A 25,333-nucleotide genomic window follows, 5' to 3' on the forward strand; every position below is an offset into this window, starting at 1 on the left:
ACTTTACTTGAATATTATCTTGTCACCTGTATTTATGTTACACAAATTGAACACAATGCGTATTTTAGTAAGTAGGTATATTAAGTATAAAAAATTCATTCCTTGAATGATTTATCACGAACATTTTGTAAATAATAAGAAAGTCAGCAGAACCCCTGGATATTTCACTAGTTTAAACATTCCACCTCGCCCTCACACCTGAGTCGAGAAGAAGTCAATTTAGCATTTTCCGCATACAAGGCCTCTGTGTTTGTATTTTTGTTCTTTCTTTGTTTATCCGTGTTCAATACACAGCCACAATGTTTTCGATGCGCTTTATGTTTTTGTTATTGCGTGAACATAAAAAAAATAACGTCAAGATCATCAGATACTTTTGGGCGGGAAACCAAATGTAATGTTGTTGTTGTTTTCTAAATTTAATAATTGCTTCCGTGCCACCCTTTCAGGAAAGAAAAAAGCGCAGCTTGTTATATAATATTTTATTTCTTACCGCCTTTTGCTGCTATATTTTAAATACCTAAATGATTATGAATTTGCTGTAATTTGGTGGTAAATTAAAGAGTAATTGTATTATATTGTATTTCATCTCTGAATTAATTCCTTCAATATATACAGCCCTCTAACGAGTTTTGTTACTATTGGCTACAAGGGATGGTGTAGGTAATGGGTGTGTGTTATTTATATATATTTCTAAGGATCTAAGGGCTATTCCACCACGGCCCTTGTCTCAACCAATATTTCGGCTGCGATCGCGTTTATGTACTTATTTGTAAGGTAAAAAACGTTATAAAAATGGGTAGAGCCATCTATAACCCAGGCAAAGGTTATCAGTTTAGCAGCCTGACAAGCCCTGCCCAGCCCGCCCTACCATTTGTCACCCTGCCCCGCCCGCCCCCGCCCGAATGGAATAATGCTACAAATTGCCCCATCTTATATATGCTGTAGGCTTTTATGCTCAATTTTGTTTATTGCGTATTAATGCAATAATATTCTTATTGATAAAAACAATATGTTTTTATATACTTAAGGTGTAGGTGTCGTGTGGTTGCAGGAATATCTCTTATAGGTACCAATAGAACTAAGCATATTATAAGTAATAAGATTGGATGTAAAAGGTTAAGACGAGATTACCCAAAAATATCTTATATAAACAAATTGACGTATTAAGCAAAATTATGCAGGGGTCGTGAGAAACGGAAAGATGTAGTCTCTGCCTACCCCGCCTATTCTTGCTTTAACATTTATAGAGAGTATAAATTGCTGTAAGTAATATCTAAGGTTAGAATAAAGATTTGTATGCAGTTCTAGGCAGCTAAAATCTTTAATACTGGTATTATTCTGATTTCTAAGCTACGTAAACTATAAATATATAAAAACTTTGTGTGGCCATCATTACCAGCCATCAGTATCAGATTGTTAAATTTTATTATCTTCATCTTAACCTATCAGTGCATAACACATACTTGCGTGCGTTTACGATACTCTAAGCAATAGAGAAACTACCCATAAAAATAATACATAGCCATACAGCAAACGTGGCCTTTCAGTCTTTTCAAGCCTGTTCGCTCTGTCTACCCTGCAAGGGATAGACTTAACTATGTGCTTGCATGCAAAATAATATATAGGTACATACCCGTATCACATTTTTATCTCGTACAGGTAGACAGAGCGAATTGTCATAGGACACAAAATCAACGGAATGTTTTAAAAGGCACAATTAAGATATAGAAATAGTATTGCTATCCCGTTGCCTTAAAGAATACTTCTTTATGTCATTCTTTCATAAGCCTTACCCTTGATTGACTTTTACACTTTACAGGAAGAAAATACCTGGTTTACACTGTTTTACTTCGCAAGCTGACCAGCATGGATTCAATAAAAATAATCATATTAAAAAACACATCAACTCATTCAATTCCATTCTGTTATCTCTCTAAACCTTTATAGGCATTATTATACTTCAACTGTGGCTACTCAAGACCGGTGGCTCTTTTAAGATAAAACAGGCTCCAAGTTAATGTTTTTAACGGCTTCGTGATTAAAAAAAAGTGTATAAAAGGGAGTAACATTCCGTGTCGCCGCGCACGTTGTAAACTCGCCGAAATATGAGGCTAAATGACGTTTTGGAGACACGGTGGTCCAATTAGGGCAATGACTTCCAATGGAACAGCTTACTGGACTGATTAAAATTTGTACCTTAATCGGCCGAGATTGCGTGGAGAGAGTAGTTTTCAGGAATCGTAACAAGTACAGGTGTAGGAAATGTATGTCTAATTGAAGTCAACGTGGTTGCAGCCGGTCATAGAGGTCTGATGGCAGTAGCAACATCTCGAGTGCTTTTAATCACTACATATTGTAGAATCCCCTATTTTCTCTGTCTGTATGTATGCACTAATTTCGAAAAGTTGTGGACGGAAATTCTGTTTGAACTGTTGGAAAGAGGATTTTTCTGAACCAGATAAAAGCTATTCGTACGAAGCCGGGGCGGGCCGCTAGTGAAGTATAAAATAACTGTTATTTGATATCAGGCCAGCGTACTAAGTACTGAATTGAAGATAAATTTAATACTGCATGTATAATATAGATAAAATATTTGTGAGATGATAATTTAAGGTTAAAATTTAAGCACCCTTAAGTACCGGACATAAACAAAATTATGGGTTTTAAGATGTCAGGCTTTCGTTTCACACATCACAAACAATTATTGTAACCTTACGTCAGTTGATGTCATAGATTTCAAACTAAACACAAACTAGGAACAAGGAAGTTCTAAATCTGAAGCCGCACTTAAAATTTATTGTTACTTCTATCGATTTTAATACATTTTTATCTACATATGCATTGGCATATTATACCCAAGTGGAGCTAGGTTTTAAATCAACTTTAAGAAACACACAGTTTTAACGTTACGATAATATTAAGGAAAATGGGGCTTTCTATAAAGCATTTACCTACTATTTTCTTATGCATTGTATTTGTGTTAATACATTATTTTTTCAAATTGTCAATAAAGTTCATAATATAAAAACACTACCTATCTTAAATACGCCTTGACTTGGCATGTCCAAACCAGGATGATTTCGTTTTGTAGTCAATGTTACTCGCACATTTGAATACTTTGTTGAGTCATGTTATTTTGGATCATAATTTTACTTAGTCGTTAGCTAACTCTCAACTATTACTGTCTCCTAAAACTTTGTAGTTTGGTTTAGGTGTCGAGCTAAAATTACAGTAATAATATTTCGGAGAAATAAGATCTGCAACCTTAAATTATCTGAAAAAGAGGAGGAGAAGCTTTAGCTGCGATAAAAGACGTTTTTTATTGTAAACTAAACTTGCTAGTCTTTCCACCCTAAAACAAACTAAAAGAAACCTTCGAATTTAAGTTGAAAGGGAAAAGTCATAAGTAGGTCTTTCTGACAAGTAATACAAATCTTAATTTAAAATTATTTGTAGAGTAGTAACAGAACATTAATTTTGAGTGAATCACTATCTTTTTCTCCGTCGTCGGCTAATAAAACCGGCCTGTATGGGTGAATGAGCTTCACTTGATAAGGTTCAATAAAAACTTTAATTTAAACGTCTTATCTGCTATCGCGACTATTGGTGGTCGCCGGCTTTAGAACAGTAAAATCTGTTGAGGGTGAAAATCATTTTATTAATGAACAGCAACTTATTTTTATTGATAAAAAAAATTAAGAGTTGCTAGTTTTTTGTTTTCAATTTATCCGGGGCTTCGCTACCGTGTTTGTTTCCCATGTAAAATAGCCTCTGTTACTCAAGATCTTTTGCTAAATTCCATTTAAATACAAAAATAAAGAAATAAAAATCTTTCGTCTTCTAATACTATGGATGTATTTCATTTGTTTTATTTTTGTGGAGGGTAAAAATTAGCAAATTACCAATTTGAAATTTTAAGCAGGAATTCATACTAATTTATGTTATAAGTATGATTAACATAACTTTGCTTTGTTTCTTGTACAAAAAAGTTTTAATATACATATTTCATAGGAAAATGGGTGTATTCAGTAAAATTTGTAAAATACATAAATTTTATTAAATCAAATTAAGAACTTTTCTAACGTCGACTCCAATAATCCAAGACCACAAATTGATAATGTAAAGCCTCCAATACAATAAAACACAACGGCCCGCGGTATCTGCTACCGCGGCAAGATGAGAGGGTCGAGATAGCGCTAAAACACTCATTTGTTTTGTCACCCGGCTAAGCTAATGCCTGCGTAGGGCTACCAACCTTCAGAAACAAATTGAAATGCGTTTCAGTTCTGGGGGGCTAATTCACAGATGTTAACTAGGAATTATTCATATCGTCACTCATTTGTTTTGTCTGACTAGTTTTAGAACTTGCAACCTTCAAATAACAAATTTAAGTTTCTATTAGCTATTTAACTCTGAAAGCTCTTGTCACATTATTTGTGATAGAGTTAGACCACTCGTAATGTAAAAAAAACCCCAAAATGATGTAATCATTTTAATGTCATTATATTTCAGACGAAAGAAAGGGCTAAAGCCTTTGAGCCAAACTAAAATTCAACAGATTTTGAAATAGAATAGAGAATGATAAATCTTCCGTTTCTAAACTTGGAGGCGATGAGCTAGTAACCTGTCTGTCTGTGACCATCTTTTTCAACACAGCCGGCTCTGTCTACCCCGTAGAGATATAGACGTGACTATATGTTAGTTCCATATTTTCTACCGAAGCCGCCAACCCTGCCTCTCATCTACAAAAGCACAGAAACGCAGTTTATTTTTCAATTGTTTTCTCATGCGATAACCCATCCTACGCGGGCAAGGCATTTTACTAATCTTATTTGTAAGTAATTGCTTACAAATTACCGTGTAGCAATTCGCTTCTTATTCTCGATAGCTTGCAAGTAATGGTTATCAATTGTATCGTATTTTTTTCAGTAAAAAGCGGTATTGTTACGATAATCAGAGGCAACTAGTGTTAAACCTCAGTAAAGTACTATCAAATCTATCACATAAATTTAATGGTAACATCCAGTAAAGTATGATAAAGAGGCTAAATATTTAAGAAAAAATGGGACCTACCTAACAATTTCTTTTGTCAAACCGAATTCCATTGCTACTTATTGCATTTCAAATAAAGACTTTCATCTGCACAGATAATAAATAAATATGAATACGCGATTAGAACACATTATGTACACATTCAATTGCAAATTAACCTCTAGAAGTAGCCGCTTATAAGAAAAAGTTTAATTTTTATTGCGTAAAACAGGTCGGATATTTTATTTTCATACCTAATAGTTTTTTTAAGGTAACTTCATGTCATAGGTACTTTTAATTTCAAATACTCGATATAATAATAACACTACAGGTAATGGAACCACTTCAATTGACCGTGAAACCGTCTTTTAATTACGTTTTTATTATATTGTCCACTTTTATGTTAAAACACTCGCCATCTTGCTTATAATTGCGTAATAAGGCCTTGAAAAGGTCATAGAGGCGTCAGTTTTATTTATTTTGATCAATTTTATTTCGTAATTTAGACACATTATAAGACAAACGTTTACAAGGCACTAAAATGACAGCTTATTATTTTTATTCATTCATTCATACATATAATCACGTCTGTATCCCTTGCGGGGTAGACAGAGCCAGCAGTCTTGAAAGACTGATAGGCCATGTTCAGCTAATAGGCTTAATGATAGAATTGAATTTCAAGAAGTGAAGCCTATCACCTAAAAGAGGAATCTTATTATTTTTATCCTAAGTTATCGTTATTCTGGCCTCAATCTCCAGTCAAATGGTTTGTTTTTATTATGAGTCTGGAACACATCGTAAAGTAAGATCCATGGTTCAAAACACAGGTAAGTTATGACGCTGTGAACATATACGTATCAATCAAGTCTATACCCTCTAGACAAGACAGAAGCAATAGTCACTAAACTTCTAACGCTCAGCTGCAAAATCTTAATCTTTATGAACTCTTACGAGTAACTTTAATGTTGGAATTGAGATTCAAATATTAAGAATATCTAAAGAACCTAATAAATAATATCTTTGTTTAAATAAATCAGATTGTATAACTATTCCAACTTTACCGCAAAATTGTACTTTCATCTACGAACTTATTGTTAATTTTAAACGTATAGACAGCCAGTATCCCAAAAAATCCGTGGGATGAAGATATAACACTAAGTGAGTGTTTTTATAAGTAAAGGATTAACGGAACACCGGTGGCTTTGATGGCCGATCTGAGGCATAAAGAACGATTTTTATGATCGTGCACTCGGCCTTAAAGTGCAGTGCGGCGTATGAGGACAAAATAACGAGAGCTTAGAACGGTCTATCTGACATGAGTAGAAAACTTATGAGATAGCGATTGAAGAAAATTTTTATGATACTATGCCGACTCCAAGTATAAATTTGGGATAAGGTGGAGAAGAATAAATCTTCTTATATGAAGCTAATTTTGCGGTAGAGTAGAAGAGTGCATAGTCTCTTGGAAGTATTAGGAAAGAATAGTGTAACTTGAACTTACAACTAGTATCTGGAACACACCGTTCCACCTAAAAATACACACTAAACATTAACAAAAGAACCGCCGTATATAAGTGAAACCTCTGTAAAATTATAATTTAGTTACGTGAGAGTTTTTGCAAACATCCCACACCAATGTCGAACAATGGCCTACCGTTTGAAAATTTAGGTAAACTGATGGTTAGCAGCTGATTTAAAATAGGTGCAAGTCTTGCCTGCCACTATTAGTTCTGTGTATTTTGTAAGGAATATAAAGAGTGCGTAAGATACCTATGCTAGTTCAACATGTACTTTTGATATCGAATTATTCTAACTATGAAGAACATATGAGTTTTCATTTTGTTCTATAATACATGGGAATTTCGGGTTCGGTCAATTTAAAGGTGAGTCGTCTCTATGATAGGTTTTTTCTTTTTAAAAACCAAAGTAAGTAAGTACTATGAACACTCAAATCTTGAAATTTTGCGAAACTCATTGCATTTCAACTCAGCGATTACTGCGCGTAATTAAAAAAATAAAAATTTCACCAGATCCGTTCCGATTGCATATAAAAGCGGCGAAATCTGAGCATTGCTCCATTAATTGAATTGCAATAATAAATTCTCATAAGGCCGCAGACGGACCTCTAAGGAGCTCTTTATGCCAAACAAATCGGTCTCCTTTGAGTTTATTCAACATCAAAAAGGCCGCTCCAAATAATCGCGTTATTTTATTTGTCGTTATTTCGTTGATCGTGGTCAATGAGTACGTAATTTGCAGAAGGGTTCAATTTTGATTTTGCCTTAAAAATATGTTTATATTTAGATAGACATTTTTAGACTTGTATCACTCAAGGAGTATGCAAGAATTGTTGAAAGTTACAATACGTAGTCTCTACTATATCGTTTCTCTCTTTACCTGCTACGGGAAAGAGGCCTGTTCCATGTTAAAATGCCACCTAATTAGTAGATAAGAAAGATGACTCGAGGTACAACATTTCAGAAGGGGTTAAATCTTAGTCAACGAATACTGTCGACAACCACTCGTTTTTGTTTTGTTTGTTTAAGACATTTTCAGACTTGAAATGACCGGTAAAGATGATTACTTCGAAAGAGAAGTTAAACCAACCGTTGGTCATGAAGAAGACAAGATGAACAAATCTTTGAAAAAATATTTAATTTAAAATACTTATATGATAAAATTACCTATGTTTTAAATTTACGTAGGTACTTTATAGTTTAAAATGTATCGCATTAAATTTGTTAGTGTTACTCTAATCCATTCGATAGTCTAGGCATTCAATTAATTCAACATCTGTTTCTTCTTAATCTATGACATCGCGGTACATATTCTAATTTTAAAAGGAACGATGTTATTCGCGCGTCATCAAACAACGATATTTATGATCAGATACCTAACCAAAACCAGTGTCATAGAGTACTTATTTCAACTTTTTATTTTTTAACCCGCATATTAGGGCCCGCATCGTCTCTTGTTTATTGAGCCCTTCAGATTGCGTGGAAGAATCAAGTCTTGTTCAAGATAAAGTAATACGAAGGTCGATAATATTTCTCCAAGTTAATATTCATAGAAAAGTTGTGCAGACATCAGTTATAGAAGGATTCGAAGAAAGCTACCTTGAAAGATACGCTTTTGAATCGAATACCTTAACCACTCGACCACCGGCGCTCCTTTAACTAAACCTATTTTAATGTTAAAGACGACCTACCGGCGGTATCTACATCTGTCGTAAGTCGTAAATCTCGTATCGGGGAGCGCTAATCTGCCGCTGCCCGCTGCCTCAATTAACTTAAAACGTGTTCAAAGTCCAGCAATTAGATAGATAAGACTTCGCTTCTGGTGGTCCCGACACGGCTACTTTGTTTGATGAACGAAATTTAAAAAAAGAACGGCAGTAACGTAACCGTTAAACTGTAAACTACTTATTTGAAAATAGAAGTCTTTGGAAATGTGTATTCTACATTTTCTCTATGTACCTAATCTGAAAATGGATATTGATGTTAAAAAAAAATTGATGTTAAAATCCATTTCTTTTCATAACAAAGTGTTTTGATTACCATTATAAAAATACAAACATACCACTCTTATAAAGTCGATTAATTAAATAAATACTCGCAGCCTTTGTGTTTAATTTCTACGACTTTTAACAAAATTAATTGAGCAGTTTAATCGTAAAAGAACATACAGACAATTTATAATTTAGAACGAACAGCAGTTAAAGAACATATCGCTTAGAAAATGACGCCATACTCATGACTTCCCCTTACTTTACGTGTCATTAATTTCTCCAAACTTCAACACAACAGATTAAAAATGCCTTCAATTCGTTACTATAACAAAATATGATATCACTATTATTGTTATATTAATAATAATACGTCAGCGGCCATAGCAAGGCGTGACATAATAACTTAAACCCCTTACACCGACTAATCCTACGCTATTGTCATTAGTACCCTATTTCTACCACCCTTTTAAAACATCGATTCTTTCAAAACCCGTTTTTAGTATAACAATTTCATGTTTTCGAACTTATTTGTAATAGTTTTAAAGTTTAAATTCAATTATTGATGTCTTCAATATTATAACAGTGTCAATTTTGGGGTCATAGAAGAAAGAAAGTTGGGTAATAATACTATTTTAGTTGTAGTAACTGATTCGTTTTAAAAAATATTTCGATACTTAAATATATAACTTTATAATTACGTAAATCTGTCTGTTATGATTTTACGGCTAGGTATACCTACGGTTGAACTTATTTTTGATTAAACTTTAATTAAACTTAATACTGAAGAAAGCCCGCGTCTCTATCTAGATAAAATGAATAATGCTGTTAATTTCCGTTACCGCTGAAATTACGTGAAAAATCCTTTCTGTGCACCTTAAGACCACATAAGGATGCCAAATTCAAAATCCCCAGCTATCTGGATCTGTTTTTGGATATGCCAGCCAATTACAGTTTCCTCTTTTTCATAAAGATTCTATTATCATCATCAAAAATTTTTAGTATCTACAGGTATATGGAATTCAAAAGCCTGAAAGTAAGAAGTAATAATAATATTGAAAACTTGTACTGAACTGTTCGCTTTTCAAAGTATTTTTCATTTCCTTTTAAAGCCGTACACTCGTCCCTAGATCGGTATAGAAATCGAATCGTATCGGTGGCTATAGATCTATCTAGGGGTGACAATGAGATTAGCTAGCCGCCACGCGATTGGTGCTCCAAGTGACGTCACCACGGCGGGAACGCCCCGTCGCCTACACTCAAATTACCAAAGAGAATGTCCGTAGACTAACTTTGTCTATGATTCAGGAAAAAGTTTGTGTTGACTTTCAGTTTTGTATTGATAGTAGCGCCTGCTCGCGACTTTGTAAGCATGAAATATTTGTTTATAAATTCTTTCAGCAGTTTATGAGTGAAAAAATGTCGAGGTCATCGGGAACGGTAAAGAACGTAATTTTTTGTGTTTAAAATGGACGGAATTGCAGATAAAAGCTAGTTCATCTAGCATGCAGCGAGAATTATTTCTATGTAAGAATAAGTAAGAAAATATGTATGAAGTGGCTCAATTGCAAAAATAAGTCTTCGGCATATAAATAAGACCCCTGACAGGCTTTAGATAAATGCCAACTGACTATGTAAGACATTTAGTAATATCTCAATCGCCTGTAAGTGTGTTTGTTTTGAAAAATGTTGCTCAAAATGAACGATGGAGGGTAATAATTATTGGAAAACGAGTTTGAGACCCCACGTATGAAAAGTAGCGGAGTTCAGATCAGTGAGAACTAAAAATAATTCTTGTGTTTATCTTTCATTTTAGGGTTCCGTAATCAATTGGCAAAAACGGAGCCCTTAGGTATAGTTTCGTCACGGTTTTTTGGTGACTCCATCCATACTGTACATATGGTATAGAAATAAGGTTTTGTGTGTGATTTACATAGAAATTAATTGAAATTGGTACGAAGGGAATGAACTTAGCAAGAGTAGAAAATTTATAACAGTCCGTGGAGAACGGGAGGTAAAAGATATTTTTTATTAGAGACGTACTTATAATCCCATAAAAACGTTTCAAAAACCCATAGAAATATCAGCTTCGTTCCATCGAATTAAGTAAAATCTGTTTTATAACTAAAATACTTTAACACATATCAGTACACAATTTGAAAATGAAATTCCTGTTCAATCCTACCGTGATCTCTATGGCATAAAATATAGAGTGTACAAAACTATCGCTCTATAAAAGGTGCCAATTTGTTTTCTAATATGTGCCTTTTTTTGATTTTGTGTCCGATTATTCACTTTCTGTTACTACTTAGTTGCTAAAATCAATAGAATGATTGATATTATGGTTTTGTGTATTTTTGTTTCACCAATGATATTTGATTCATTCAGCCCACGTAAGTAAGTACTCACATTATTTTCCATACCTAGAATTTATGCGATATTAGCTGGTACTGTTAATTAAAAAAAATGTGAACATTTAAAGTAACACGTTTGCACCCTTTCGCTTTTATAACAATCGTGGGATTACCTTCCGTCCGTGAAAGATTTAGTACCGTAGTATATTAGTAGTATACTTAGTTTAGTATAGTAGAGAGTTAGAGCCCTCCCACACTTGGCGTTATTCGTGCGTTGTCTTCGACACGGTGTCGACGTAGCGGTAATGTGCCTCATACTCATACAGGCAAGTTACACGCCGCGTAGGCGCTAGCAAAACGGTGACGCTTGAAAGACGCCAAGTGTGAGTTTGTACTTAAGGGGAAATGTAAAATATATAAAATAATTAGGTATCATTCTGTAGTTTCAGTATTTTATCGCGCTATGGCCACTGTGGGCACGTAATTGGGCCCGGCGTCCGTCTGCCATTTTGTACCTTTTTTGGCAGGCAGTTGTTTTGCTCTGTTGTTGGTTTTGGGAATTAGCATGTCTTATTAGCATAACGGGCAGATAACACGTGATTGGTGTTTTAACAGATTTCGTAAGTAGGCTGATAGTACAACGTATGAAGGGCCGTCAATGACTAGTTATTTTCAGATTGACCATTAAAAATGATTGTCTTTTATAGTAAATATTGATTGTTGTACTATACTTAGTATGATTATTAAAAAATATCCAAATGATGTTGCACTAAATGAAAACGCATATATCTACCCCGCAAGGATATAGACGTGATGATATGAATGGTTGAATGAATAAAATAAGGTCAGATAGAAACAGGTCGTGGTCAAAGCCTTTTGAAAGACTTGGCTCTCTCTACTCCGTAAGGAATAAAGACGTGATTATATGTAGGCATGCACGAGATAGGTATGATATGTGACAGGAACAACATGGCACAATTTTTTTAAAATGTTACAATACAATAGGTTTAAAGTTAACACAGTAAAGGTTCAGTGGAGGTCTGAGAACCGGCAATCTCGGAAGCGAGCCGGGGATATGAATAAATCACGCGAATATTCATCGAATACAATGCTCGCTTTGTAAACGGACGGTGTTCCAGATAAAATATGCGTCTGTGATGCGGTCACCGAATTGGTAATATTGTTAACAGGGAGTGAAATAACTACACGGGAAACCAAAACGAGAATTATGCATCATCTCGGGAATTTCTCAATAAGACGTGTGTGGGGCCGACGCTGGCGCCGCCCCGCGGCGGACCGGTGGCGCCTCTATCGATTATGCTGGCGTCCCTCTCCCGCGCAGCGCGGCGTCCTCCTCTCGCACGCGCGGGTGGCTGTTGCCGCGTCATTACCGTCCGCGCGGCCACCTCGCGCGCACCGCGACTATTGCCTTTAAATACAGACCTCGCAGGCCATATCATTAATCTATTACGAACGAGGCTCGTGTATGCCCGCCGATTCCTCCTTTTTTCATCGCCGTCTCAGATAGAATTTGTTGGCGGCCGGTGAAAGGTAACGACGGTATGAGAACGATATTCGATTTTATGGCGCTTAATTAGCGTCGATCTTTCGCTCTGTCGGCGTCTCGTCGCGCACCCATATACGTCGGAGTTCGCCTTTATTGGCCAATATCTTCCGACGAGATCGTAGATACTTCAACTAGATGTCATGCTGCGGGCGTCTATAAAAAAGGTTTATCATTACAATGAGTTTCGAGTTTGGTTCATTCGCGTTTCAGTTGACGTCGCCGTATTTGGTGCGTCTGAATTGTCCGATTTTATGGGAGTAGTCGGCCGGGCTCCGGCGTCGCCGAGGCGTGGCGGGTTGCCTCATTCATATTTGTACAACTGGTCGATAATTACAGCCTTCGGGCGAGTCCGTCTTGCACCGATCGCCTGTTGATTAAGTCCTCGACGTGTTATTTCATCTCTGGTAATAACATGTTCCGCGAGAAGCGAGCCAAGGTTTGTCAAAGCGAATAATTTGAACAATGGCTGAGCTGGAGTCTGAAGAAAATTGCGGAATTTATCGAGCCTATGGTTTGCGGTGGCTGCAAGCAGGCATTAAGCCGGGAACGCGCGGATGGCGAGCAATTTCGCGTAAACACTAGTCAGCCAGTTGTAAATTAAATTCTGTGCAGCATTAACTTGTAAACAGGGATTAGCTGGGGGAAATCACCAACTAGGTACCTTCTGATTGATTTTATATCGCCTGTCATAAAATAGATATAAAATCCCACCGATGAAACAAAGACCACCTAAGATTTAAGACCATATTTTTAACAACTTAAGAAACAGACTTACTTATGCATGCATATCACGCCTTCATCTATTGACTTGACACATTTAACTTGATGGAAGTGAGATTCAAAGATAGTGACAAGTTCTTACGCCTAGAGAAATAAACCAAAACTTTAAAAACCTACTCAATAACATGTGTTAAGTAACAAGATTACACACAATTAGCTCACCAGTTGCACAGACTCCCGGAGGCGACGTGTTGACAGTCTGTCTGTTGATAAGGTAATTCTAGGTTGATAACCTCTTGCCTGATCGTTTACCTCAATTCATGTAATTGAGTTTTAGTAGATTGCAAATTTAAAATATTGACATAACTTATTTGCATAGTAAATTACTTGACATAGTTATGTGTTGCCAACTAACTCTACATAAGTAAGTTTGATGTAGTTGTCTTCGTCTTGATCCTCCTGTAAAAATAAATAAATAAAAACATCCATCTTTCCCGGGTGGATAGGCTTCATCTTTGCAATTGCCACGATTTCTGCCCAATTCATCCGCTTCATCCACATTAATATTACTCTTGTAATCAACATTTTAGCATTTGCCTCACATCATATTATTGAAGAAGCGCCTTGTCGTTTTATTTCCTTTTTTGGGAATTTTTTTGAAAATTTTGTTAGATTTTTGTACATGCAACAAAATCTTTATCAATATATATCAAAATTAAAATCTAAGACGGACACTCAAACCCCCAAAAGCAAGTTTGTAATTCAAAATGAAACGTACTTATACCTTTTGTCGAATTTTTAGAAATAATCTTCAGGATGGCTATGAATAATTATCTTGAAATTTAAACTGCCAACACCAAATCCACATTCTACCCAAATTTAAAAAGGAAAAAACAAACTATATGACAAGACTTAACCCAACATGACTCATATTAATTCGAATCAACTTTAACGTCTCAAATGATTTAGGTTTAATCGATATAAAACCTGTCTGAGAGTTCGACAGCTGTATTATGTAAGATTAATATCGATCATTGATATAATTTTACGCATAACATCGTAACTGCCCATTTCCCCTCCCACGGGGGCATAGATAAATCAAGAAATAGATCCGACAGTTCCAAGAAAAACGGTTTAACGAAATATAAGAGTTTACAGTGTCATTTAGAACTTGATTAAATATATTTTTTGATGCTTTGTAGCGTACAAAAATTTTGTGTTGAAATTTGAAATTGTCATTTCTAATACAGCATTTAAAGTTATCATTTATTTTTATACATTGCACCTATTTACATCAACTAGAAGTACAGTAGTAATCTGCCTATTTTTGAAAGCAATTCTTATTTTTTTATTTATATTACCTTTAGTTTTAATCGATTAAAATAAACTTAAAAAATACTAACTCTAAGTATAAAAAGTGCTTCTTAAATAATTTGATAATCCAAAGAATGTTATTAATTGCAATTTTTAGTTTTATTTAATATGCTGCTGTATTAAAACTACATTTTCACACTCTCTAGAATTTTGCCAATGACAATTAAATTCATTTACAAAATCACGGACTACAATGAGCATTATATTTATGTAGACACGTCATTCAGAATCTCGGCGACCGCGCTCGCGAGCAGCTTATTAAAGTAATTTAGCACTCTCTGAGAACTCGCTTGCCGTGTCTGCACTGTTTGTTTTGCAGGCGAGAAGTTTGCCCAACCTATTATTATGCTCTTGTTATACTTTTTATGTTCAGGAGTGGGCAACATTTCGTTTTGATATTCCATTTTAAAATGTTTTGCCATTCATATTTTTATTGTTTGTTTTTATGTAACGTTGCATGATCGTAATGTTTGATTTTCACGTGTGTGATGGTAGACTTGTATGTGTGCTTTTATTTTAGTACTCGTAGGCAATTTACTATGATCTCTTAGAGATAGACTTGCCTAAGGCTGGAGCGTTTACTTTGCTCTATTTACGTAATTTATTGCTGTTGACATTAGACTAGAACTGGTATTCCTTTGATCTTTGTTTTAGCTTTTTGCTCTTTTTTTTTCAATTAAGTTACTAAGAAATAACATTTTGGCACCAACAGTTGAGAGCCAATGTAACCAACATAAAGACGGCTCACGCCGGAGGCGCGGGCGCCGTGTTCGTAAAACGTGTTATTATTATTAATAATCTCACTCATTCAGAACTTCGATGCTCAATATCAGTTATTTTCTTATCAGCAAAAAAAACGACTGCCACACAGCCTAAACATCAGAAAGATTAGTTTTATCAGGCGTAACAAGCCATATTCTAGCATACTAAAGTTCATTTTTCTCTCCTTCGTAGGAGCTCATCTATAGCCAAAGTCAACGGATGTTGTCAAAGTTGCTGTGGCCCAACCCGGCCCCTAGTGCACCCAGAGACCCCCACTCAGATCATTTGGTTAGTAGACTTTTCATTTTATTTTTTTAACACATACAAATTTTAAATAAAAGCGTGCAAATGCAAACGATGTCTAATTTTACAGCCAATCCAGATATTTATAACGAAATTAACCCAATGAATATGAATTAACGACATTAAAATAAGTCTATTAAAAATAATAGAAATGGTGCAACCGTCACAACATAGTTTTCCGGCGACGCCCCTGTCAGACGTGGCCCCAAGTTTTGTACCGTCCGTACAACTATTTCAAGCCCAAAAAAATTGATGGTCGAAATCATAGCGGCAGATGTTAATGATTCTATTATTTATGATCGAGCCTCGTCTATTATACCTTTTTTGTCTACTGGATGTAAACGAAAGGTTACTCAGCCGTGTAATTTTCTGTTTTGTGGATAACGAAGTGGGTACATTGTTTGTTTGAGTTGTTGACGTATGAAAGAAAAGTTTTTGTCTAGCGTATCTATCATTTAATAACATCTATGGCTAAGCAGATATGGCGATGTGTGTAGGTATTAAATATGTTAATTTATTAATAAAAATTAATATCAAATGTGGTCAAATTTATGGTCTTTGTTTGGGTTATGTTAATTGATTCAATCTAATATTTTTAAGGGTGTAAACAATGAAATGTGGCGATTACATACGCTTTTCCTTACTTATTGTCCTTTTTTTACTTTTAATGTTAATTATAGGTTTAAGAAGATACTATTTGAAGGATAAATATTAGGGAATGATATTAAACAGGTACTTAAATAAGGAGCGCCACAAAAAAACTTATATACCATCTACGTACCTATCGAAGATTGTAATCTTTTCTATGTGGGCTACTGCAGTCACGTCTAGGCCTTCTCCTTCCAACGTTCTCATTTACGCCAAGACGATCATAAAGCTAAAATAACTTGGGATTCTTCTTAGGTGATGGGCCACCAAGCTGTCACTACTTTGATCTCAATAAGCCTTACAGCTGAACGTGGTCTGTCAATCTTTTCAAGACTGTTGGTCTGTCTGTCCCTTATGGGATAGAGATGTAATTATACGTATATATATATATATATATGTGTAGTGCAATCATAAAAAAAAAATAATACATCATACTTACTTTATGGTTAATTGAGAAATTTCGAAAGGCAATAAAGACAAATTCAAGTATCCATACTTTCTACGACCATATATCGTGTCAATTATTAATAATTCCCCGAAGGTGAACAAACATCGTAATTGGCCGGTTACCTGTAATTACGGCCCAGGGCCCACCCGGGCTCCTCCGCATTCTTGAGGTCGCTAGGGTTAAGTACTATATCACAGATTCTGACCAGATCATCGTGATGTAACAGTTGTTAAAAGGAATTACTCAGAATTTTTGTTTAGATATTTACTTTGACCTGCGTCAAGAAAATACAATCACTTGCTTCGTAATATTTTGCAGAAAAACTTGAACTCCTTTTTGTATATGAAGATTAGTACGAACACGGGTGTATGGGTTTATTTTCCTCTGCTTTTGGCTGTAATGTAAAATTCGTGTAAAACTAATAAAACAATAGCAAAAATAATTTTTTTCATTATTAAAATGGTTAGAGTAGCTTCACGTTATCACTTACCATATAGTGAATACTATAAGATATCAAAAGATTCTAGATTCTTTGTTCCTATTTAAAAGCAAGCCAGGCATTATTTGAGTTTGCATGCACCAAGTTAGACCAATCTTGCTTACTATCAGGCTGATTTAAATTTAAATATTTAAAAGAGGACACTGACTAACTAATTGACTGACTTCATCGCACAAGTGCAAACTTAACCGCTGAGTCTAGAGCGGTTAAATTCAAATTAAAAATTATTCATTATCATGGGATACTTAATATCACTAAATAATTGTCATATACCTATTTTGGTTTTACAACATTGGTTGTCGTCAAATAAATTACTTTACACTAAGTTTACTGCCGCTCCCAAAGCATCAGTGCAGAAGAAGCGGTAACAAACTGCACTGCAGCATTGCGGCATTGTGAGCAGCAATTGCCATGTAGGTTACTTTGTGGTCTAGGAATTCAATAGATAAAAAAAAAGGTTTTGATGAAATTAACAGGACTCGCGGGAATTGAAATTAACGGGACTTTTCCTTTTAAGCGGGTGGAGCCGAGGGCGTAAGTTCTCTATACTTAGTTCCCAATAAAAATAAACTTGCACAACTTTTTTAGGAGGATGTAACCAGGAAACAAGGTTAAGATGTCAAATTATCATGCCTAGAAGCGAAACTTAGAAACTATGTAAGTCGCAGAAAAAGAATTTAAACATTTAAAAACATTTCCAGCTCCTCCAAAAACCAATATCTAACAATCTGAGAACTTTTTCAATCCTGACAGCCTGTTATTCGTCTAATAAATGTTAACTACGTTATACCGACGTTATTAAATCTCGATTCTGTATCAGGAACGGTGCCCTCAGGCGCCAACGAACTAAGGTGTCTGAAGCCTAATTATATGGGAAGAAACACCTCTACAAACCAAATATTTATACATTACTGATTTACACGAAATTCCACTTTAAATTAAATAAAAATAAAGTTGAAATTCGTTTGATGGTGTCACACCTCGTTAAGATGATGAATCGAAAAAGGTTTTTGAGAATTGGCGTAAAAAAGGTCTTAATTGCGATATGATTAGGGGTTTGGTCATGACAAGCTAACAAGCGTTTGTTGTATAATAAGGCAATAAATAGTTTATTGTCGTTGGCAGCTGTCGTCTGTTTGTTTTGTCTGTCAGTTTGACAGATGTGTTGATATGACTGATTGGAAATGAGGTTACGAAAACGAATATAAGGCCTGACAGGCGTGCATACGAGTAACTAAATTAAATACGTTATTTCCTACTTTTCTCATACTTAAATACGATCGTCGATCATGTCCCTTTCCTGGCGGGAGGGAAATTCACGTGGCAAAATGTCTGCATAAGTACTTCTTTTACTTCTTGAAGATTCATCGGATTTTTAATCTAACATAAAGAAAAATTTAAAAATTAATTTAAGGTTCACAAACTAAACACTAGTAAACTTTAATTCATCCATTGGTACATCTTTACTAATGACATAAAGACATGTGTTTGTATCTGATTTAGGTTAAATTTCCTACTGAGTAGGTACTTTGCATAATATGGCAAGACCTTCAAGAGTATAGGTGCTTACATCGATTCACCAAATAGTACTTATCATTCAAAATTTTCAAAGCAAGGCAAAGGCAAATTTTTGTTTAAAAAAATCAGTACGATTTATATTTATTTATCTATTTTCGCAATGATACACTCTGTGATTCAGATTCAGAAGAAAAATCCAAGTTAAATTTTTTTATCAACCGTACATCCTAGTTAACCGTTCCCCATCAATCACATAGGCAATCAATTACCCCCCACCCCTCACCTCTAACCCCATATCGTGGATAACCCATGGGATTTAACGATATTCCCTTTTTCATGGGGATTTTAAATCGATACGAGATGTTGTCCTACTTAACATGTGGGGTATTTTGTTTTAGACTAGCTTTTATCGCGGCGTTCATCACGCGCATTGTCATTTATCGCTTATTCTACAGCAAAAAAAACAAAAGTTGGTCATCATTTAAAGTTTAGTTTAGAGCCAATAGTATAACAAATATTTATCTGCTACTGACATTTTAGTGATGTAATGTATAAAGGTTTTTTTAGAAATAATCAAAAAATAAAAACATATGAAATGATAATGTCTCGTATTACTGATTTTAACTAAGCCACAGTATTAAACAATATCAATTCTCATCTAAGTATACATCTCTAGTCACCATCAACCGCCGACAGGTGGCGCTACTAAGCTGTAATTTAATTTTACGGCATCTTTACAACGCAATAAATATTACCAAGAGACCTTTTGTTCTTTACACTTTGTTTTAACTCGGTCCTGAAGGTATAATATAATTTTAGGATGCATTTTATAATACTAATTAAATATATTTTACTGTGGTTTATTACCGACTAATTTATTGTAATATCGCTTTGGATTTGATGTTTTAAGTTTAACAAGTGTAGAAAATATACCTACCTACTTTGGTTTATAGTTGTATTCTAAAACGTACTTAGTTGACACATGATTATAAAGAATTCATCAGTTTCAAACTTATATTGGCCATAATAGCTGATAAAGATGCAATAAATGATATGTTCTTTTATAAAATAGGATATTTCAATTTTATCTTGTAAAAAAGGGGTTCGCGCGCTCCAATAAACTTAAACTAAAACCAGAGTAATTTTATATTGCGGTGTCCTTTTATTGACATTATAGCTAACGTGTATAAATAACGTTAATTGTCACATTGCAGGACCTCGGGAAAGACAATTAAATGGAGACCGTAAACATTAGTGTTCCTATATATGAACATTTTAACATAAATTATATATACATACATATGGTTACGTCTATATCCCTTGCGGGGTAGACAGAGCCAACAGTCTTGAAAAGACTGAATGGCCACGTTCAGCTATTTGGCTTAATGATAGAATTGGAACTACACGGCACATAAATTTTAATGTGTAGACAAATTGGCTTTATTTGTAAGGTAAGGTTTTGCTTTGAAGAGATAAATGTGAATGTAAGAAAAGAGTTACTCAGCTATGGTTGAAAGTGGAAAGATATAGGTAATACCTACCACTTCTGATAAGAGGTGTTTATACAAACACTATTGTCCTTTAAAATAATAATTGTATATAATAATAATGTAATATAAAAAAATATTTTCTTTAGTATCGACGAATGCATTTATTGTAAATAGCAAATTTTCTTATAGCGATGGTGGCGCCACTATAAGCAATTACGGTCGCATCAAAACTATTCTCCACCAATTAATTGTGAACTCCCATACTATAGAATAAAGTATTAGTGACGGATCATTTTATACCGGTCCTTAATAAAGCACAGTCGATTTAATACTTGAAATATATGAGGTTTAAGCACAGAGCGGCTGAGATAAAAGGTTTTTATAGTTTATACCTTTATTTATAACGCGACTAGTTTACGTATGCCTTTGTGACTGTGACACAAAATAGCGAGGATACAGAACGGTAACTCAAGTGACACATAGTTAAGTGACACTAAGAATATTCAATAAATTAGTAAATTATTAACAAATGAATTGATTTAACGAAGCGAAAAAATTGCAAAATCGTTGAATGTACACTATTTATAATGCATAATCTAATCTGATAATACTGACTGACATTTCAAATTTAACATGTAGATTTCTTATTAGATGTATGGTCTTAACTAAGACATGGCAATTATTAAGTGAAGATATGACAATTATAAAATGTCCCATAATAATGAATTAAATTTTTGCATTTTGAATTTTGACTTTTGAAGCAGAAATTCCTAAGGCCTCCTGGTAGGATATTTCTTTTGAGTGATCGTATATGATTACTGATAGAAGTGTTACTTCTGTACACACTTTCTTTTTAATTTGTCAGCTTTTTAATGAAGTCTGTAAGAGGGCTTCTGCGTTTAGTCGCTTTACGAAACGAGAAGCTTTTAAAAGCGATTGCGATGTTATGAAAGTTATTGAGATACGGTTTTTCATCTTAGTGATAATAATATTTGCTATAAGCTTAGAATGGGATTAAAACTTTAGTCTACTTGAAGTATACTTACATGTCTAATGGAAAATATCGTATTAATTTCACATCTTCATTTGTTACGGGGTAGACACGGACAATAGTCACAAGACTCATTTTACCTGGATGGATAGTGACAGGTTGTTTGCCCGTCGCTTTAGAAATGCGATTAAACGATATATAATTAGATTGACTCTAACAATATGCGCAAAAAGAGAAGCTTTAAGTTTATTTGACGTTAGGCTCTATCTACCCCGAGAAGATAAAGACATATGTTTGTGTGTACCAATGTAACGGAAATTATTTTTATTTTCCTCGTATTGATTTCTTCACATCCATTTTCTCTTATACAGATAGAAATTAAATAATTATTGTGATAACAACACTGAAACCTTCCACTTGCAAGTCTGCTAACCACTAATCCACCGACGCTGCTAAAGAAAGTAAAACAAAAAACAATAATAAATAAACACTAACAGTAATATCAATTTCATGTATGAGTTAAACCGTTTCGTTTGCACACCACTCCGGGGCGGCCACAGCAAATATTACACTTATGTCGGTATTCTTTGCTACCATAAATACTGGACGCGTATTTTTTACCTGTAACTTTTTTAGACTACAATTTTCTCATGGCTTTGCTTTTAAGGGAAGTTTTTAATAGTCCTGCATATAATCGAGTCTATATACCATGCGGGGTAGACAAAGTTAACATTCTTGAAAAGAGGCCACGTTCAGCTGTTAGGCTTAAGATGGAATTGAGATTTGAAGCCTAAGCCTACAAGAAGAATCCCAAGATTAACGCACAGTCCAAATCACTGAGTCTGGGTATTTGTTATTTGACGTATTCCTTATGTGGTGTAAGGGTGAACTGAGAGAAGACAATCATTAGGATATTTTTTTTAAAGAAATGAATTAATTGAAAGGCCACGTTCAAAAGTACGACTTAATGATGGAATAATAATTGATATTAAAATTGACAGTTATAAAAAAAAAACAATTTAAGCTAATGAGTACGGTGCAAAAAACGAAGCGAAACACGTAGGTATGCTACGAAACGTTCGCGTACTCGTAGTATATATGCTACGCCTCGTAGCCGCTACGGAAGCGTAGCGCGCTACGAAACCGTTCTTATTCAAACTTTTTTTTTTACTTTACCTATTATAGAGGATAAGGATAAGGATTGATATTTCGTTTTTTTTGACGATAAGCGTTTGTAAGGTTTCAAAATGACTAACCTATTTTACTCGAATATAGAACAGAGTTATAATCTTCAGGCGTAAAAAAGCATAATTTTATTAATAAGAATTCCCACTATAATATATTGATTTTTCATTTCTCCCTCTCTTTTTCTCATCTTGGCAAGTTCCCAGTTGCACCCCCTGCCAAGCTTGGGACCCTGGGGTCCGCCCTCCTACTTCTCCCTTTCCACTTCTGGTCTACGGCGTCTTCAGTTCTACGACCATATTGGCTCAAAGGCAAAGTCCACAAAAGCCTTAGAAATCGGAATATTATTTTTTCGATTTATATGACGAGAGAAAAGCGCCTGTTTAGAGTAATTGAATAAATATTTCCTGGTATTTTACTAAGCATAATGACGTGTGCAACAGAGAATTACTATATTGAATGACCATCGCTTGGCAAATACATATTGTCTCGGTAACCAATCCGAGATGTGTTTGACATGCTCTGTTTTACTTCTAGTGGCTTCCTGTTGTTTTAACTTTCCAAATTTAATGTCCACTCGACTAGGAAAGCGGTCAAAATATCTGTAAACGTCTGACCACCACTACTACTGTTAGTTGTAGGAAGTCTAAAAATTGGTATGTTAGTATGGATGTATGGATCAGTGATAATAATTTTACATTATACCATCACAAATACATACATATATAATAGTCATGTATAGCCCTTGCGGGGTAGACAGAGGCAAAAGTTTTGAAATGACTGAAAGGCTTTATGATGGAATTAAGATTCAAATAGTGACAGTTTGCTAGCCCATCGCCTAAAAGAGGAATCCCAATTAATAAGGCTATCCCTTAGTCGCTCTTTATGATATCCATGGGAATGATTTGGTGTGGTTCTATTCAAATGTGCCCGAATCCACACGGCTTCATATCCCATTAGTAAAATAAAATTATAATGGGTCTTATATAGATGCCTATAAGACTCTGCCCACCCGTCCGCTTTAGAAGCATGATCAGAAGTATCTACATATCTCAAGAAATATTCTAAACAGTATTTACAATGTTGCTTATCAACTACTCTGTTCATAATATTATTAATATCTTTGATTATCTAATAATCATTTCATAACTACTTGTAATCTTAATTCTTGTTCTATTAGTGCAAATTATAAAGCTCGCAATGTAAGTAGAAACGTAACGGCAATGGTTTGAATATCTGTAAGGTTCTGATAGAAATATAATTCATAAGGCCATGTCAGTCTACCTGTCCGTATGTCCATCATTTCTAGGAACGAAATTAGCATAAGCTACTCTGGAAAATCTAGTTATCTTATTTTTTATTGAATAATATAAATCATTTAAAATATTGTGTACACTATAAAATTATATATAGATTAAAAATACAAATATGGAGACAAATAAAATACATAATTGCTTTTTCTATAATAGATCTACGAAATATTGCGCAATCGCAAGAATTAAATGGTCAGTGGCTCTAGTATCAATGACAGTTGTCTAAAATAAAATAAATATAGAGATGAAACTCTGTTTATTGCATTTTTTTCTTCCTACTAGCTGTACATCCTCACCTTTCTGGAGCGGGTAAGTCAGGTTTTTACACGAAACGACTGTCGTCTGTTCTTCACAACCTTTGCAGGGAACCTTACCTAATTCGGAGCAAAGTTATACACAGTCGCATGAATGTGTATCCTACACGCTGTTTTCTCCGTTGACAATCAAACTAATAACGCGACTCAGAAAAGAGTAATTGGTAATTGAATACTTTTTCATAGCAACACTTCCTAAACCTTTGCATGGACCATACATCAAATATTATGCAATAAAAGCCCCGTATTTTTTCTGCGTCTATGTATGCGCTAATTTCAAAAAGTCGCGGACGGATTTCGTTCCCTTTTTGAAATGTTGGAAAGAGGGTTTATCTATAAATCCCAAACGGGTCGCTAGTGTCATAAATACTCTGTTTCTTTAGCAAGGATACGCTTACTAGTCGTTTACCACACCATACTCCTCTCAGATACACTTCTGTACATACATTGAATGCGGGTACGTCGGCACCTGTGTCGGCAAGATGAAAGCAGTCTTTGTGAGCGCGCGGCAAATATTTATTTTAATTTAGTGCCCGCTCGATCGCTCGTTAATCGCTAATGGATCGCTCCCGAGTCCAGTACGGATTGTTTTTAATTTTGTGCCAATGGTCTTGATGGCCACTGTAATTTTGAAATAATGTGACAGGTACACACAATGACGCCTCTTTCCCGGAGAGTTAGGCAGAGACTACATCTTTCCTCTTACCACGATCGCTTCTTTGGCGATATCACTTTAATCATAATGCATTTTTAAATAATAATTCGAGTTCTGCTAAAAGAAAATATAATATGATATATTATATGCTTAAACCATTGTAGTTTATGTTTTATTGTTGTCTATGTGGCAAAGTAGCTCGACTGCGACATCAACTGTTCTTTATTCCATTCTCGTTTGAGCAATATTTCCGCAAATATATATTTCCATAGAAATAGAAATAGAAATCGTAATAATTATTTTTTTAAGGTTGAAAACAGTCGTTACAGTCAATTTTTATTACTAGTTTAATACTGCAAATTTTTTTCTAAGATCAAGTAATAATGTTTATGACAATGTTCAATCAAGAGGTGACGGTAAAAAACTTCAACAACTTGGTGTTTTTGTTTCTGCTCGTAATTTAACGATGTTATTTTCAGAAGTGACTTAATTGGCGGTTCTTTTGATTGAAACGGCCTACGTAGATATTTAAGCCAGTATCATAAAATTGAACAACAAAAAAACATACAATAAAATTCCATTCTACGACCACCATTTGCGAATACTTTTTTATTACCATACTTTTCATTAATGGCCGTAACGAGTCAAATTCAATT

At 34.7% G+C, this 25,333-nt stretch overlaps 1 protein-coding gene across 2 annotated transcripts in view; it reads left to right on the forward strand.

Moving 5' to 3' along the window:
* The window catches only part of LOC106129889 (optomotor-blind protein), a 90,681-nt gene that overhangs the window by 44,623 nt on the left and 20,725 nt on the right, over positions 1–25,333 (forward strand). Inside the window, exon 4 of one of the 2 annotated variants that reach the window (XM_013328584.2) lies at positions 15,506–15,601. The exons of the other annotated variant lie outside the window; for it this stretch is intronic. Coding sequence (XP_013184038.2) covers positions 15,506–15,601 — 96 coding nt within the window. The remainder of the gene's footprint in view (positions 1–15,505; positions 15,602–25,333) is intronic. 2 annotated transcript variants of the gene reach the window in all.

Source organism: Amyelois transitella, chromosome 22, assembly GCF_032362555.1.
Source record: "Amyelois transitella isolate CPQ chromosome 22, ilAmyTran1.1, whole genome shotgun sequence".
NCBI classification, from domain to species: domain Eukaryota; kingdom Metazoa; phylum Arthropoda; class Insecta; order Lepidoptera; family Pyralidae; genus Amyelois; species Amyelois transitella.